General features: G+C 43.5%; 1 protein-coding gene across 1 annotated transcript; it reads right to left on the reverse strand.

Annotated features, from left to right (window-relative positions):
- Window positions 1-7,599: 7,599 nt before the first annotated feature.
- SFRP4 (secreted frizzled related protein 4) lies at window positions 7,600-17,442 on the reverse strand (the record flags this gene model as incomplete). The annotated part of the gene is made up of 6 exons (XM_082015526.1): window positions 16,796-17,442; window positions 16,560-16,640; window positions 16,404-16,469; window positions 13,514-13,712; window positions 10,310-10,373; window positions 7,600-7,788 (listed from the first exon to the last, which is right to left on the reverse strand). Exons 1-6 carry the CDS (start codon window positions 17,355-17,357, stop codon window positions 7,600-7,602), a joined length of 1,161 nt encoding a protein of 386 aa, XP_081871652.1. The 5' UTR covers window positions 17,358-17,442.
- Between the last annotated feature and the right edge of the window lie 564 nt (window positions 17,443-18,006).

Consider the following 18,006-nt stretch of genomic DNA (forward strand, 5'->3'; position numbering starts at 1 on the left):
ACTGCTTCCTCCTGGATTATGAGGAGTACATTGTGCTCTCCATCCCCGTCTTCCAGCTCAGGGGGCTGAATATCCTGTGGATACCTGGAGTGGCTATTAAAGACTGAGGCGAAGAAGGCATTAAGTACCTCAGCCTTGTCCTCGTCCTTGGAGACAATGTTCCCCGCCATATCCAGTAGGGGATGGAGATTCTCCTTGCCTCTCTTCTTGTTGTTAATATATTTGTAAAAACATTTTTTATTATCCTTTACGACTGTGGCCAGACTGAGCTCTAGCTGGGCTTTTGCCTTTCTAATTTTGTCCCTGCTTGACCTAACGAGATCTTTGTACTCTTCATGAGTTGCCTGTCCCTTCTTCCAGAGGTGATAAACTCTCCTCTTTTCCCTGAGTCCCAGCAAAATCTCCCTGTTCAGCCAGGCCGGTCGCCTTCCCCGCCAGCTCTTCTTACAGCACATGGGGACCGCCTGCTCCTGCGCCTTTAAGATTTCCTTCTTGAAGACTGTCCAGCCTTCCTGGACCCCTTTGTCCTTCAGGACTGTCTCCCAAGGGACTCTCTCAACCAGTGACCTGAACAGGCCAAAGTCTGCCCTCCGGAAGTCCATGATAGCAGTTTTGCTGAGTCGTCTCCTTACTTCACTCACAATTGAGAATTCTATCATGTCGTGGTCGCTAAGCCCAAGACGGCCTCCGACCACCACATCTCTCACCAGTCCTTCTCTGTTTGTAAACAGCAGGTCCAGCAAGGCACCTCCCCTGGTGGGCTCACTCACCAGCTGTGTCAGGAAGTTATCCTCCACACACTCCAGGAACCTCCTAGACTGTTTCCTCTCTGCCGTGTTATACTTCCAGCAGATGTCCGGTAGGTTGAAGTCCCCCACAAGAACAAGGGCCAGCGAATGCGAGACCTCCGCCAGTCGCTTATAGAATGTCTCATCCGTCTCTTCATCCTGGTTGGGTGGCCTGTAACAGACTCCCAGCAGGATGTCTGCCTCATTGGCCTTCCCCCTCATCCTTACCCACAAGCACTCTACTTGGTCTTCACAATCTTCGATTTCTATGCAATCAAAACACTCCCTAACATACAGAGCCACCCCACCGCCTCTCCTTCCCATTCTATCCCTTCGGAAGAGCTTATAGCCATCCATTGCAGCACTCCAGTCATGAGAAGCATCCCACCATGTTTCTGTGATGGCAACTACGTCATAGCTGTCCCGCTGCACAATGGCTTCCAGCTCCTCCTGTTTGGTGCCCATGCTGCGTGCATTGGTGTAGATGCACCTGAGCCGAGCTATAGATTTCAACTCTGGCACGTTGAACCTACCCCTAGGTTCAACTCTAGTGAGCCCGGTTTTAGCCCCTCCCCCCTCCAATTTCTAGTTTCTAGTGATGTATTTCAGATACATCAACTCAGTTCATTTCCCAAGATTCTTGCTAGAATTAATGGCTTCTCTACCAGTGGGACAAATGCGATGTTGAAGGTTTAGATGGGATTATTTTTTTACAGGAGCAGAAATGCTGAAACAGCAAAATATATTTATGTCTTAAGACTTAAGACTTAATCTTCTGATAGAAGTTCACAACCAAATAGTAAATGTTTGGTAGGTATCACAGAGAGATTTTGAATACTGTGGATTATTTATTGCATTGATCTTAGAAATTTCAGTTAGCTATAGGGGTGCACGAGCTCTGTCTGGCTAAGTGTGATATAATTTTAAATACTGAGTTATTGCTTGTTTAACCATCATTCGTCATCCTCCATTGCATCACTCTCAAGCAATATAGCATTTTTTTCTGTTTGGTTTAACTGTTAACTGTTGAAGGACTGCATTTATTTGGGTACATATATTCATGTGTGTCATTTATGACCCCTGCTTGGGGGATCATAAGTGTTTGATTAAAAAGATTCAGTAGATGATTACATTGAAATATTATGCATAGATCTATGACAGTTTTTCTTCCCATTGCATAAGTATGCAAATGTGGGAACATTTAATTTATTAATGCTTATTTGGGTCTCCTAAATATGTTCTTGATCTTAATGTCCTTTAGCCGCTTTTGAAAGGAGGAATTTAAGAGATAAATTTCAAAACAATAAAAATGACTGTTTCAGTCAGCTGATGGAGAGATTCAGATTCACAAAGGTTTTGTATCTTTGAATTACAGACTTTTGTAGAATTGTCAAAATATCATGCACGGTAATTGAAATACTTTCAACATTTTAACAGATTACTTTGTCTCTTTAAAGAGACAAAGGTATTGTACACATAATTTAGACTGCCATCCACTCTTCTTCTAATTTTATATTACTGTGATGTAGACATGGATGTACACTTTAAGAGTCTGAACACTCGCAATGGGATTGGCAAACATTTGCCTTTGTAGAGAGGCAGGAGGAATGTGTTCCAACATGAACTCCATTGAGTTCACAGAAGAAAATCTTCTTGCAGTTAAATTTAAACAGCTCGTTTGCCTGCAAATCTTACAGAAAGTCTACTCTGTCCTTTTATCTCATATCTTAATGCCAGACCAAAAGAGCATGTGACCTTCATGACCGTTTATTTAGAAAATATCTTGCGGTTCAGCGTAGAATTAGGTGGTGCAGAGATGTGTTGAAAATTCTTCCAACACTAACAGAAGATAACATAATTATTCTTCTGATTTTTGTCCCAACAGGAGAGAAATGGAGCCACAAGTCATGTTTATTTGTACAACAGACCACATATTTCCTTGTTTAGGAACTTTAATGAAATCATAATCTGACACTAAGACTATATTAAAAATCTGTTTCAGTTTAGAATCATAAACAAGCTGGTTCTAAATCTCAAAATATAGTTTAAGAAGAAGTAGTGAGTACTTGTACTGAATTACTGCATAATAAAATAAGAGAAGTGGGGAAAAAAGCTTTTTTCCCCGCCAAGAAGATGGAGTCAATCAGCTTGCGGTTGTGTACTGCTGCACTGTTTTTCCTTTGCTCTGACTGCTGAATGAGCTACACTGGCAGGTCAGACCTCGCAACTATCTATTCACTTTAACCGCAGTTCTCTGTGAGCAAACTATTAGCTTTCGGATTACCTTGTTCTGAGGATAAATGCTGATGTGCTCTGAGTATCTGCAAACTAAAGTTTTCATCATACTGTAACCAGAAGGAATCAAAATATTTAGGGTGTTGGTCTGTTCGGGGCATCTCTTGATCACCCTGATACATCCATTAACCTTCTACCTGTAACATAGACCGTCTGACATATTTAAGCTACTTTTGGGTTTTGATCTCAGTGTTCTCATCTAGAGAAAAGGAGTGTGTCCCCCCTTCCAGATGTTTTCCTTTATGCTTATTGCCACACCGGTTTATCCACAAGCCTTTTGGCAGTAACAACAGGAGCCAGTCTGATATTAATAGATTACCTGGAACCTCCTGAATTTACTGCATCTCTAAGAAGCAAGTTTGAAATCCTGTTTCACCTTCCAATAAGGCTGGTGTTCAATTTTGGAGATGTTACAAGAAATATAGTGTCAGCAGTTGAAATTAAATATAAAGCCTTGGCTAGGTCTAATGAGAAGTAATGTACCGCTATAGAAATTAAATACTTATTTGTAGGTCCTTGCAAGTTACTGTTTTTTACCATAAATGGAAACATAATTTTGAATCTTTGTTGACCCATATTGATGGATTTATATTTGTTTACAAAATTAATTGGAGCTGATGTGGTTTACCAGAAAAATCTGGTTGAGGAAACATTTTCAGATGTGCATTTACATTCAACTACTAAGCACAACCAAAAAGTGTGTGTCGGCTGTGCATAATTGGAGTAAATATTTTTTCAGGTTTCATTCATTTGGAATCTAGGTTACAATGCTGGGTAAAGTAATTTAAGAGCTGTTTGAGTATTTTGGACTGGAAAATCTTCTTTTTATTTGTACAGGAGGTATTTCTCAGTTATATGCAGTGACTGGACAAAAGTAACAAAGCTGCAACACTGAGCTGAATTAAAGTGACCGGGTCATTCGGGTCCTGTGGGCGGGGGGTGGGGGGGTGTATGACTTTTTAAAAATATGGTTCATAAAAGAGTTCTGATTTGCATTTACAGTGAACTTCTAAAATGGTGCCAATGATTCACAATTAGAGTAAATATTTTTTCAGGTTTCGTTCTTTTGGAATTGAGGTTAGAACATTCAATGAAAATATTCAATGGCACTTCTTACTAAGCCGGGTACATCTGTGTGGGAGGTAGCAAGAAACGCACTAGAAACATCTGTTTGGTGTTCCAGGCAATTTTTATTTTATATGAAAAAAATGCCAAGCCCCTCAGCTGTAACACTTGAGAAAAAACATTTGACAGTTCAAGTTTTGGCCTGTTAATTTTTTCAGCTGTAAATAGGTACAGTAATTACTTTCATCCATCAGCGGACTATTTGCCCACTCTGCTAAACCGAGGTCTCATGAGCCCGGTGCTGGGGTGCGCTAGCATGGCGGTGATTACACCTGGCCATGGATGTGCACGAGGAGAGGCGAGTCTGACTTTTTGCCACATGCTGGGGAGCAGAAGTGGTGAGTGGGCCACACGGGGACACGGGAGGATACATGTGCCGCCTCGAACAGCTCTCACCGCTCCAACATCTGTTTCGCGCCTTCGCAAGGGAAGGGCAGTGGGCTGGAGGGCAGGGATGTCCTGGGTCTGCATTCAGCCAGACTTTGATGTCTCAGTGAGTTAAAAATTGTAAAGGATTTTCAAAATGGAGTGAATTATATTAGTGTTGAATTGGGTTGACCCATGGCTTCTTAAAAAATAGAAAAAAATTGATTTGGTAAAGCAAAAGGGAACAGTAAGAGAAACCTTACTAATTCATTCCCCCTGTCTGCACATTTGTTCTTTGTGTGATGATATCCTCTGCTTTTTGTTGTATTGCCTTTCCTTCTTCTGTATTTTTACCATATCAGAATGAAAGCTAGTCAGCATAAAGCATACCTAAAAATGTCAAGGAGTTTGGAAACACAGGGCTTGGTGCACCAAAGTTTATTCCAACATACTGGAATTCTCAGTCCAACGATGGTAATTTACAGAAGGAATGGTGACAATTCTCTGTAGAAAATAATTTTTACATTTTTTCCACCAATATAAAAAAAGAGAGAAGTTTGATTTTAACAGTTGTAAAATAATGTGTAGTGTTGCTATGAAGTCTAGCTAGCTGTTCCAAAGCTTTCATTCAACAAACACCACACTGGACAATGTTCACAATAAACCTTGTTTAAGTGAAATATCACAACTTCGGAATTTGTTATTTCAACATCACATCGATAGGACTGTGATTCATTTTTAATAGCTAACCTTACACACATTTATTGGTGTACTTTAAATTGGGATCAACAAGTAATCAAAGCTTAAGAACTCCTGCTACACAGTAGAAAAACTATTTTAGAAGCTTTCCAATCATACTGATCTTTTAGATCATTCTTACTTAAGTCAGCATTTTCAAACTCACCTAATTTAGTCACCTGCAGTGAAATTCTGTCTCCTTTGATTTCAATTTCAGTTTTTCCATTTCATTGTACAGGATTAAGATTTCACCTATAGTCTATATTTATGCACCTAAGTTTGTGGTCTGTTTTTTTAGACATGTCAAACACACATAATTTCCACTAAAGTCAATAGATGCAATATATGCTCAGCATTCCTGGCACCTGGATTGAATTTTGGATCTAATTCTGCAGATGTTCCATGGAGATAAAGTTCTGCATCTGCCCAGAATTAGCAGAAAGGGCTACATTTCAAATGCTGACCTTTGCATATTTTAACCAACTGCTCAAAACAACCAATGATCATGTCGGGCTGTGGTTTGTTCCCCCTGAACTACCCTATACGCTGTTATTCAAGTTCCCTGTAACATCTCTCTCCCTTTGTTTTAAGCATTTTAACTTGGCATCTATGTCTTCAGCTCGTGTTAGCATATTACCAAGCACATTACTGCTGTTACCAGAATCGCTCCAGCATATTCTGCCTTAACTTTCATGCATGGAAATTTCACTGGAATTCTTGTAATAACATAGGTCAATATACTGATATGACCAGTTGTAACTCTTTATGTCAGCCTACACAGAACTCTTTTTTTTTTTTTTTTCTGATGCAGACTCCCTTTATTATAGAAATGCTCATTTTGTTTTATAGGTACCAGAATTGCCAAGTCTAGTCATTAGTTTTGCTGCAGGAATTCTTGAAGGTCTTTAAGATATCTATCATGAGCTCTTACGATGTTAATGCAGGTGACCTTATGTGTTAACAGAAATCAGGCTGTGCTAGCCTGCTAGCCTTATCCAGGTAGAGCCTGGGAAGGAATAGTATAAATGCCATCTTGGAGTTGTGCCATTCCGATTTGTATCAGGTTTGCTATTTTAATACCTCACACGGCAAACGTTGTCAGTGAAACTTCGTACATAAATAAAAGCACCTGCTTTGTCTGTGACCCTTTGCAGGGTAAATGTTACCTTCTGATCAGCAAAACTGCAGGTAGCCAGCTGTTTTGAGAAGTTCAGGAATAGGGACAAGCCTTATTTGTTTATTTAGTTATATATTTATTTATTTATTTGGTATCAGAAAAAGGTTTAGAAATACGTCAGATGATAAAAAATTATCAAAATGAACACTGAGCCACATGAAGCCCTATCTTCTCTTTAATACTGTACAGTAGCTGTCAGTTATATTTAGAATAATGCTTTTATTCCAGTTTTCATAACAAAGCTATATTACAGCCAACGTAAGTCTTACTTTTAAGAATTCTACAGTTCTGCTTCATTTTAATCTGCCCTTTTAAAAAATACTGATTTTTCAATTAGATGCTTAAATATATTTGAAATTATAACAACAGAAGCCAGCCTGAAGTACAATAAAAAAATTAAATGTCTGCTTTCAATGCATTTTTGCTATACAAACCCACAAGATGAAATACTATCATTAGCATATTTTTGGCACACACGTAAAAAAAAAATCACATAATGCATATCCAGATGCTTATTGGTAAACTATGCTTCTGAATGCTCTGAACAAGGGCTGTGATTCCAAATAGCAGATAGATTCAGCTCCAGCAGCTGCAGTGGTTGCTGGCCCAGGTGTCTGCCAGAGGTTACCATCCTTCTGGGGCTCCTCAGCTGCCACGGTTCTCAGCTCACCAGACTAACTCACCGACTAACTCATCGACTAACTCACCGACTACTAAACCGGTGAGCTTTCTGCGGAGAGACGAGCATGCAGCTGCCCCATACAGCTCTCCAGCCTCTGGCAGGGAAGCGGGGCAGGCAACCGGCATACGGAGTTAAAACCTCTTGCAGCCAAGGCTAGACCGATCTAGAGTTACAAATCAGAGCCCTAAGGTAAAGTTCAGTCAGCTTGGATATGCCTACCACACATTAGTGCAAACCTATGCTCTGTGGCTTGCAGTGGCTTGAAAGGAAAAGCAAACCTTTTAAAAGTAAAGTGCAGCAAAAATGTCTATGTAGAAACTGCCGTGAGTTTTTAAGTCGATGAGTTCTGGATTAATAAAACATGCCGACCAAGCCAGATTGTGACCCTCATGGTGTAGGAAAAGTCCTGCATTTTGGAAATTTCACACTCATACTTTTTTAGGGTTGACTTCTTTCTGGCCATTTTTTGTTTTAATGGCCTTTTTGGGGCCACTGACCAGTGGATTGGTGTTCTTGGTTGATGGTTTTGGGGCTCCACTCCGACCACTGCGTCCTGCATTCTGGTTCTTACTGCGGGCCGTTCGCAGCTTTTGTTCTTGCAGTCGCTGTTCCCACCTCTGTGGAAATGCAGAAGGCGAAGAGGCTAAGTTAGGGAAGGACATAATCATAAATAATTATGTCTCAAGCAAAGCTATCCTGAACCACTGGTAGTAGTGCTCTTTTTAACAGTTTTGTGCTCTCTCCTGCAGGGCCATTGCTGTCAGTATGTTACGGCTGTCTGCAGGGGGAACCTGCCACGTGTTCTCGGGTGGGGGAAGCTGCATGATACCAGTTGATGAAAATGACAACCACACATCTCGTGTGCACGCTGCACGAGAGCGTACATCTCGTGCCTCTTCAGAAATCCAGGGGAGCTGGCACCATGCCATCAAAAAGACAGGATCTGCACACTGGGATTCCTTTGCAAACGTCGTCTTTGCTGTCCTACTGAACATGCTGCTTGACTTTTCCTCCGAAAGGTCTGCAGAAAGCAGACTATCCTTTCACAATATATATTTAAACACACAGCTACGAGGGAAGGTAGTATTTACTTTCTTGTTCTGCTTTTCCCTGGGGTGGAGAGGACTGGGTATGAAAGAGCTTGTGTTATGGACAGGTAAGGGAGAGGACCACTGAGAGCACAGTGTTCAGAGTTGCAATGGGATGGCTGTGAATTATGCACCTGCAGCTTTATTCAGCAGCACCCCTGAGAAATATTGCAAAGCAGTTAGATTAAAGAGTCCACCAAACAGAATAGATGTCAGATTTCCAAACCCAAAAGTGCAATGGTTAGAAAACAGGTTTTTAAAGTGAGGTTAAGTGGTTAGGTGGTCCAAAATACGGAGAGACCCACAACATTGCAGCAGAGACTGCAATCTTTCACCTCTAGGAACAGAAATACTTATTTTAAGGATAACAAGGTAGATGATAGAACCTGGAAAGGGTCTCACCTCTCCCCTGTATTAATGAACTTTCTCTTCTGAAAATCCCAAAGGCAGGGGCTTTGCCCAGTGATCAGGGCAAGAGAAGTGCTTTCCAGCTTTCCTATTTAGTACCTCTGCACTGACCCTTTTGCAACTCAGACTCTTGTCCTGGCTAGAGGAGAGACCAGCCATGTTGTGGTTATGTTAACAGCTGTCTTCTGTGGTCCACAGACAGATCAAAACATTCATTTTATGTGGTAACTCAAGATAAAAGTTGGATGCAAGTCTTCAGAGATGAATGATGGGCATTAAAATGAAGCCACTGTGATACCTAGCCCCACACTGGCTATCTTTGTGTAGTCAGGGTCATTATATGTGTCTTTATAAAACAAAAACTATCATCAGCAAGCATTTAGGTGAGTCCCACTCAAACATGTTTAAATAAGGATTTAATTTATGAAACTATTAATATCAGAGGGAATGACACATGCTTTAAGAAGTATATTGGCAGTCATGCATCTATTTGACAGTCTGGAAATGAATGTCCAAACAGGTTTCAAGACATGATTAGAAATGACAAAACAGTGTGAGGAGGCCACTAAAACACACTGTGTGCCAGTAACAGGCCATTAAGTTGACAGCTAAGGGATTTCAAGAGTCCAAGTATGTCAGTATTCTCCTAAACCCCACATGGTATCATCTGCAATTGCAATACATTTATTTTTTGAAGATTTAAAACATCTTTTCTTTTTCACTCATACGTTTTACATGAGTAAGTGAGGAGAAAAGGGAATGATAAAAGCATAAAATACAATTTTCTGAAAGAAGTTGGTCTGTAATCTAAAAACCTTCTACTGGTGGATACACGCATCCTTTTTCCTTCCATCAACTGCCAATCAGCTCAAATCAAAATTAATATAGATGTATGTCCTTAATGCCTGAAACCTTTTCTGAAGTCCGGAAGTAACTTTCTTCCTTCTCTAAAAGTGTGAGGAAGAATCAGACATTGTCTTGATCCACCCTTTCTTTCCATTATAAAGAGGAGTTTACAAGCAGGGACCGATAGTAAGTGCTATCCTGAAGCCCAAAAAAGCAGGGGCATCTGCTGCTCCTGCCTCTCAGATCTCAATACTATAGATTTTTCCTTCCAATGTTCCCTGAAACCAGTGAGGGGATGCCAAATACTTTCACTGGGTCTTTAGTGGGCAGTAACTGGTGAGAAGTCTGTGTCTCCACCCCGCACTCTTTAATGCAGCAAAGCCCATTTATCCAATGCAGTGGGTTCTAACTTCCTTTCTTACCTCATGTGGACTATATACTCCTCTGCATATCACCTATCTGACAATTACTTGCCTTAGCAGTGATATGAAAGAAATTCCTAGAGTCATTATTGTAATAAGCCAGAGTTCACACAAAGATCATCCAACCACCCTATCTAGGGACAGTTTGCAAACAAAATAGAAATAAAATTTTAGAGACCCTAAGATGCAAGAATAAAATTTTCACTTACACTTATATGTAATTATGAGGTATGAAAATGCTAAAGTGAAAATAATAACACCCAGAGGTGTTACGGATATCTGAAAGTCAAGCAAGTTACTCAACACTGAAGTAGAACAAAGGTGTTTAACTATTCATCAAGAAGACCAGCATTCTTTTCTTTGGTGGTATTTACCTTAAATCTTTTGTTTAGTTGATCTTTCCATTTTTCCACTAGACATCCATCAAGAAGCATCAACCTGAAAATTAAGAAATAAATACAAGTTATAGATATTTCTGATTTTGACTCCTGAGATGTCATTCCAGATGATTTAACACAGACTGAGGTTGAAATGAACCAGCAGGTACTGGTACTGACAGTTTCTGCGTGTGGGGCGGTAGGCAGAAGAATATTTTTCTCCATCCCTAAATGCTTTCTAATTGATTTCTAAATGCTTGTACAAATCCTTCTGAAATTCTATTCTAAACCCTGTCTGAAATTCTATTCTAAACCCTGTAAAAACAGAAAATAGTTTTCAAAAGAAATCAGGTTTTACAGACAAAATTGCAGCATGTGGCCAGTATTAAGAAAACATTTAAAGCCCTTTGTTCTCACCTGCAGCTACTCTGCAGGGGGAAATTGTCCTGTCTTGATCACCGTTCACAAAAAGTGATGGTTTAGGTAACATCCCATGAAACTGTTTAAATGTCTTTATCACTTTTTTTTTTATGTCCACTATATGTTTGTGTGTGTGTGTGCAGAAGAGCAGTTTAAATCAATGTATTTTACTTCTGACTTGAAAAAAAGCTAGGTTTTACATGCACCAGTTAATAAAGCTTAGCTGATGAATGATAACATTATTTGACCCCTTACAATTGTTTCCATTGTCACCTATAAATAAATTAGGGTGGTGTTATGTATTTCCTACATGTAAGTACTTAATAAGTGCTTTAAAGTACATTCAGAATATGTGTGGACAGTGATATTTGTCTACCAATGAAATCTGGCTGGCTCCTGTATGAAAATACTGAGTCCAGGTGTTAGGAAAGGAACAAAAAACAAAAGTGTACATATTTAATGTATATGCCTTAAGCAGCTTCTAAAATAGTTTACCCTAAAGCATTCTGATGTTACACCTTGTAAGTCCCACCCTAGAAACAACTATTTTATAGCACAGGGAATTTCTGTATCTCCTCTATTGCTATTTAAGTATTTTAACTTTTTTCCTTCTTTTTTTTTTCCTTTTCTTTTTTTTCGGGTGTGTTTTTTTGTTTGTTTGTTTTTTGGGTGGGGTTTTTTTTTAGATACTGGGCCTTAATATGCCCTAATATAATCTCCCTAACTCTGGAAGGCTTTATTTAAACATCAGCATTGGCTGAAGACATCAAAATATCATTATAAATGCACATGATTTCCTACAGCACTTTGCTGGCTGGTGAGGTTTACACAGCGTAGCAGGGCCTGACTCTCCAGTTTCCGTGAACAGCATTGCTGCTCATACCAGTGCAAAAAGAGTAGTAAATGCTGCGACTTGTAGCTGTTAGGCACTGTGCATCTGCTTTGCCCAAACATGAAAGTACTACAGTGAGTGCAAACCTTGGAGGATCATGACCAACATCTCCTTCCAAGGAGAGATTAGAGAATTAACATCTAGGACTGACTCTAAGGCTACGCCGTGATGAATGAAGCCATAACACAGTGTACTGATCTGATACCGCTTCTGTCCAGGTCAAATTATTGAGTGAGACCCTAACCCTACCGACAGGCAACGGATGTTTTACCATTGGCTTCTGTGGAGATACAGCTTCCACCCATTTTACTTCTGGCATTTTAAAAAGCTACTGTAACTCAAAACCTTCTGTTTGCATGCCACTGAGTTCAACAGGAAACACATATAATAGTTTATGTTTCTTTTTCAAATCCGTTTTAGTACACTATATGAAATTAAAAACCTCAGTGACCTTTAAAAACCATCACAAAATATTTAGTGAATGGTGTGTTTTTCCATAGAAATGGAGAAGCAGATTGAGATCTTTCCGTTTTGAAGTCTCCTTTCCCTGACAGCCTCCTGAGGGTCCTCTCCAACAAAGCTCTGCAGCTCAGGGCTCCGCGATCGCAATTTTGGTCGTGGTCCTTCTGCATGACTCAGAGTATGTATCCCAAAAATGGCTAACACGAGTAGAGGGCTCTAAATTAATCTTTGTGAAATACTTCCAGAACTGGAGGGGCAACAGGTCTGCGTAATAGTAAAATACTGTGCCTGTTAGCTCACCAAAAAAAGTTAAGGTAATAAGGTATCAGAAGGCAACTTTTAGAAACACCTATAGAACACACTTAACATATCAACATAAAACTCATTGAAAATATGGATATGGCACATCAAGTTCTGCACGTAGATGTTCTATGGTCCTTACAAGCGTGCACGTTCAATTAACAGTCACGCCGCTGTATGCAAAACCAGCCTGCACATTTTACCAACAGCCTTACCTCCGACCCACAGCTCAGAGCCACACGTACCTACCACGCCACAACCTGTCCTGTTGGCGTCTGTTGCTGCCGGTACGCTTGGGGTGCTGACGGGGATGGGATGTCCCCTTCTGCTTCAAGGACCCAAAGCGAGCTGTGATCCATCCCTCCCTCCCTTCCAAACCAGCATGCTGGATTTCCTTCCACGGCTGGGGCTAGGCTGACTGCCAGATGCAAGGTCTGGTAAAGTTAGTTTTGTTTTGTCTTTTAATCATACAGCAGCACTGGCAAGCTGCTCCGAGAGTATTTACTTTTCATCTGCCATCCGGGAGCCGGAGCTCCAATGGCTGCAGCTTTGGCTGGTCCCGGTGCAGCTGTGGGATCAGAAACATCTCGCTGATGGCACCGGTCCGAAGTATGGACAGGCCGGCAGAGAGGGCCTGGCTCTGTCTCCAGCGGCTCTGCAGACGGGAGATGTGCATCATCTCCTGTCCCCTCCCCTGGGATCGGTGAGGCAGAACCCCACGGTCCTGCCGACACGGACCACCATCTACTGCCACCATCGGGCTTGTTAGCATACGAAGCTTTACCTATGGAAAGCCTTGATCCCAGAAAAGCACCCCCAAACAGCTGTAGGTGCCTGAACTGCTGCACGATGTACTAAGCAATAAGCTGGCAGCACCTAATGCCACCGGGGTTTACGCTCCGTGTGTGAGCCAGCTTTTGTAAACGCTGCATCGTGGCGCAGAGCTGAGGCTGATTAAGTGGAGGAAGTTAATTGCTAAGGTAATTGAAAGGTGTAGGTGTATGTGTGAGTTATCCTAAGAAAAACTATCAGCAAAGCATGCTCATGATGAGGAAGGGAGCTTGCCTTGCTGGTCCTCCCTCCCGTCTAGCTGTAACACTTTTCTCCACCACATCGTCAGGGCTCACCTGGAGCGCCATTCGTAGCACATGATGAGAACATCCTGCTTCGGTTGAAGAGGTGGACACTGGCAGGAAGAATTTGTAAGAAGAGGCACTTGAGACAGAGGAATTGGCGTTGAAGACTTAAGTATGTCCTTGACTTCAACCACAGTCGTTATCTCATTGCAGTTCCCTCTTTCTATGTTTTTTACTTTAGCATGAATGACTGCAATTAGAAAAAGGGAGGCGTGAGAACAACAAAGGGTCTTAGAAATTTAAAGACATCTTAAAATGAAATAAAATATATTAAATTGAAAGCTGTTGTTTTGGCTGTGAAACTAGAACTACTTCTTCATGTGTGGGCACGTACAGTGGCTTAGAATAACAGAGGCCTGATCCCAATTTGGTTTTCAGTAGGACTGTTGACAACTGTGAAATTAAACATGGGCTTATATTTTTGCCAGATCAGGCCAAGCGATCTCGTCTGGAATCAGACACACAAACAGCTCCTTTGACTCAGACTTGAACAACCCCTCACATAAATCGGACCCCGTTCTATAGCCACATCTGGCTATTTCCAATTAAGCAATGAATAATTTACCTCACAGACAGTTAGCGTGAATTCAGTCTTTTCAATAATAAAATCATTTCCCTGAAGGTTGCGTCCACAAATTAAAAGTCTTCTCTTAAATACAAGAAAGAAAGGAAGGTCTGAAACAAGTACTCAAAAACTAAGAGGCTTAGGATTGTCGTGATTACTCAGTCTATACTTGCTTTCACCTTTTGCCTTTGGATTATCGATCAATAGTAAGATTCCCATATAAAATAGACTCTGAAATGGGTTCTTCTGACTCTGAATACACAAACATCCATGTTTTTACCTTTTATTGAGGAAAACTTCATGTCTGCACAGATGCAAGAAGGTGAAACTGTGTAGACTGCTCTGAGGATGATCCCTGGCTAACTTTGTCCCTGTGAATCACGGGCAGTACCTACCGCTGCAGCATTTCACCCCTTCTGTCTTGTGAGAAGTACCAAATCAGAGAAACGAAGCACAGTTTTTGCACGAAGGACTTTGTGTCTCTAGGAAACGTCAAAATAGGAATGGTCCTATTATCACAAAATTCTTCAGTGAAAGGACCATGAGAAGTGTTACATACCACAGGCTGATCAGCCTGCATTGACACTGCCCCTGGCAGCCACCAGGTCAAAAGCCTTCAAATGGACCTACAAATGTTTGGAATAAACTTCACATGTGGAAAACAGGAGACCAGGAATTTCAATGCAGTCTAGGTTTTAGGTACTAACTTTATCAGGACATGTGTAACTGCCACAAAACACAGGAGGGATTTCAGTCTTGGAGAATCACAATCCATTTTCAAGTCTGATTGAAAATAAGTTTTGACCAGCCAGAAATGCAATTTGGCTGTAAATATCATTTTAAAGGATTTCAGAAAAAAAATTATATTATATGGTAAGTTTTTTATGTTATATTGATAAATATGCAACTTGTTCTGCCTTGTCTTTTCTCTCAATTAATTTTCCATGTGAACATCTTTGTTTATTTCAGAGGAGGCTGAATAAAAATCTACCTCTCAGAAACAAAATCTTGATTTCACAAATGCAATGGAATTAAATTTTGGACCCCAACCTACAGTTTTTATTCAAGGAACACTCCTACTGAAGTCACTGGAATCAGCATTTGTATGGCTAACACCTGTATTTAATTTCAGAATAGTCATTTTATATCACTACTTTTTCATATATTTCAGATAACTGTGGAAGTTCATTGTCCCACATGAACATATCACTATGTTGTACTGAGATGGATTAAGGAATTATATTCTTTTTATATATGACATTAATGGAGCAAAATGCCATGACAAAAAAAGTGTACAGTTGCCTAAGCTAGATGTTCAGCTTGATTATTCCCACCAAACTGGGGTTTGGATTTTTTTCCCCTATACTAACAAAGAAGCAAAGAACTACAAACTCACTTTGTTTGATATCAGACAGATAGGAATTGACTGGGTATAATAACCCTATTGGATAAGAACTGAATACATCCCTTGACAAAACAACTTTTATCTGAGAAAAAGCCTGCAAAGTACAGAAGATTGTGATACTGCACGTTAAATTCGTAGTTAACAGGTGTTTTCTATTGACATTACAGATATTGAACCTGGTATTCATCTAATCTTAATTAGACTTCTTCCTGACTCCCAGCATCAGAAAACCAAACAGGGGGGGCGGGGAGCCAGGAGGGAAGAGGGTTGAATGCTTACTATTGCCAAAATGTCATGCAACATATCATAAAACTATCAGCAGGCTGGTGCTAATTGCCACTGAATTCAATCAATCTGTGACAATTCCACACCAGATGAAACTCTGGCTAGTAAGTAAAAGAATATACGCATTTGTCAGTAATAACCTTTTACCTTGCTTCAGCTTCGTTCACGTTTACAAGTTTTATTTAGGTGATAAACCTCTGTTTATTCCACCTGCTGGATGAAAACAGGAGCCGGCCAAGCAGCACGTGTTCATGCTCACATTAGACGTAACTGCACTTGCTGGAGCGGCCTTTACAGTAGCAAGCACCCTTCCTGCGGGGCGACCTGTTGATACCAGTGCACCTCACCGACATTTCTCCACTTTCGTCAGAAACGCATCACCGTCCGCGCGATGGCTACTACTGCCCGCACGAGCTGCGCGCAGCTGGAGGGTTTTGGGAGAGGATGGATAGGTGCCCTTGGGCAAAAACCCACTGGGAAGGCCTGCGGTGGAGCGGTGGCCTCGCGCCGCGCTTGCTGGACGGGGCCTGGTGTGGGTGCAGCACCCCCACGGAGCTGCCTAATTCTCGGGGGGCGCAGAGAGGGGTGGGATGGGCAAAGCGAAGCGTTTTCAACCGTGCACTTACTGTAGCTGTAGTTCTTGGCCAGGTAGGTCGACAGCGTAGGCTTTGTCTTTTTGCACCTGCATCGCTCTTCAAAGGGAGAGAGGGGGAAACGGTTGAGGGAAGTCAGAGGGGGCCTGCCTCCGGGGAGGGGGAGGTGGCGGGCCGCCCGGGGCTCACCCTGGCCGCGGCTCCTGCAGTCGGGCTCTGGGGGTCTCTCCGGCACCAGCACGCCCTGCGTGAAGTCCGTCCACTTCACATCTGCAAACAGAGGCGCGGCGGGGAAGGAAAGCTGTCGGGGAGAGGCTCCCGGGGCAGAGGCGTGGGGGTCCCGCAGCCCCCCGCCCGCCGCGGGGGGAGAGGTGGGGTGTCCGCCCTCCCCGCCGCCGCCGGCCGGCCGCCCCCGGGGCGCTCACCCTCCGGCAGGTCGGTGACGATGGCCTCGGGGGAGATGCAGACGCCGCGGTCGTAGACGGGGAGGTCGTCGCAGGCGAGGCTCTCGGGCCAGCTGTGGTTGTAGCGGCGCATGATGGGCTCGCAGCCGTCGCGGGCGCGCTGGCAGACGGAGCGGCACGGCTTGATGGGGTCGTAGAGGAACTCCAGGGTGCAGATGGGAGCGTACATGGCGCAGAGGAAGAAGGGGAGGACCGGGCTGCAGCCGGTGCCCACCAGCTCCTCGTACTGCTCGATGGCGAGGACGGCGTTTTCCTGCGTGCTGTGGTGGAGGTGGTTGGGCATGCGGGTGATGTTCCAGGGCATGGGGCGGCACATGGGGATGCGGACCGCCTCGCACGGCGCGCCCTGCGCCCGCGGGCTCACCCGCAGCCACAGGGACACCGCTACCAAGGCGCGCAGCATCCTCCTCCTCCTCCGCGGCCGCCGCCGCCCCGCGGGTCGCGGCGCTGCCTCCCGGCCCCCGGCTGCAGTCAAGTCGCGGGAGCCGCCGCGCCGACAGCCATGGACGTGGCGGGACCGCATTTATACCGGTGGCACGAGTGACGTGGGGCTGATCGCGCTCCCTTGGCAGTACCGCTCCTCCGGGGGGGACGGGAGGGGGGGAATGGGGGGGGGGATGTGCGCGCGCGCGCGCGTGTGTGTGTTTTGCTGTGCAGGCACGGTGACATCACCTCCACCCCGTTTAATCCCCCGGCGACATCACTGCGTCTCTCGTCCGCGGCTCCAGCTCCGTTTCAGTTTTCATCTGTGTCATAAATTCCTTCAGGTGGAAGGGGGGGGTCAGGGAGCAAACCCAAACCACACGCATCTGCCGCGGGGCTGCGCACTCCCACGCGGGGAGAGGGGGAGAGGAGGAGGCGGGAGGGACGCGGGAGCCCCGGCCAGAGCCCCCCACCTGCGGGGCTGAACTTTAGGCTGCATTTTCCCAAGGGGCACGGAGCCCAAACTTTTTGCGTGACCCGGCGGCTGTTCCCGTGGACTCCAGCGGGCTGCAGAATTACCCCCGTGAGCTCGTCACGGATGGGGAAGGCATGAGGTGGGCGAGCAGACAAGCGAGGAGATTGCTTTTTGCCCGCTTTGCTTGGGACGGGGCTGCAGTCAGTCCCTCGCTGCACTCCCCCCCACCTCTGTCCCCCTGCAGCGGCATCAGCAAATGGGTGGGAGAAAGGGT

Source organism: Phaethon aethereus, assembly GCF_964289735.1.
Source record: "Phaethon aethereus genome assembly, chromosome: 2".
NCBI classification, from domain to species: Eukaryota; Metazoa; Chordata; class Aves; order Phaethontiformes; family Phaethontidae; genus Phaethon; species Phaethon aethereus.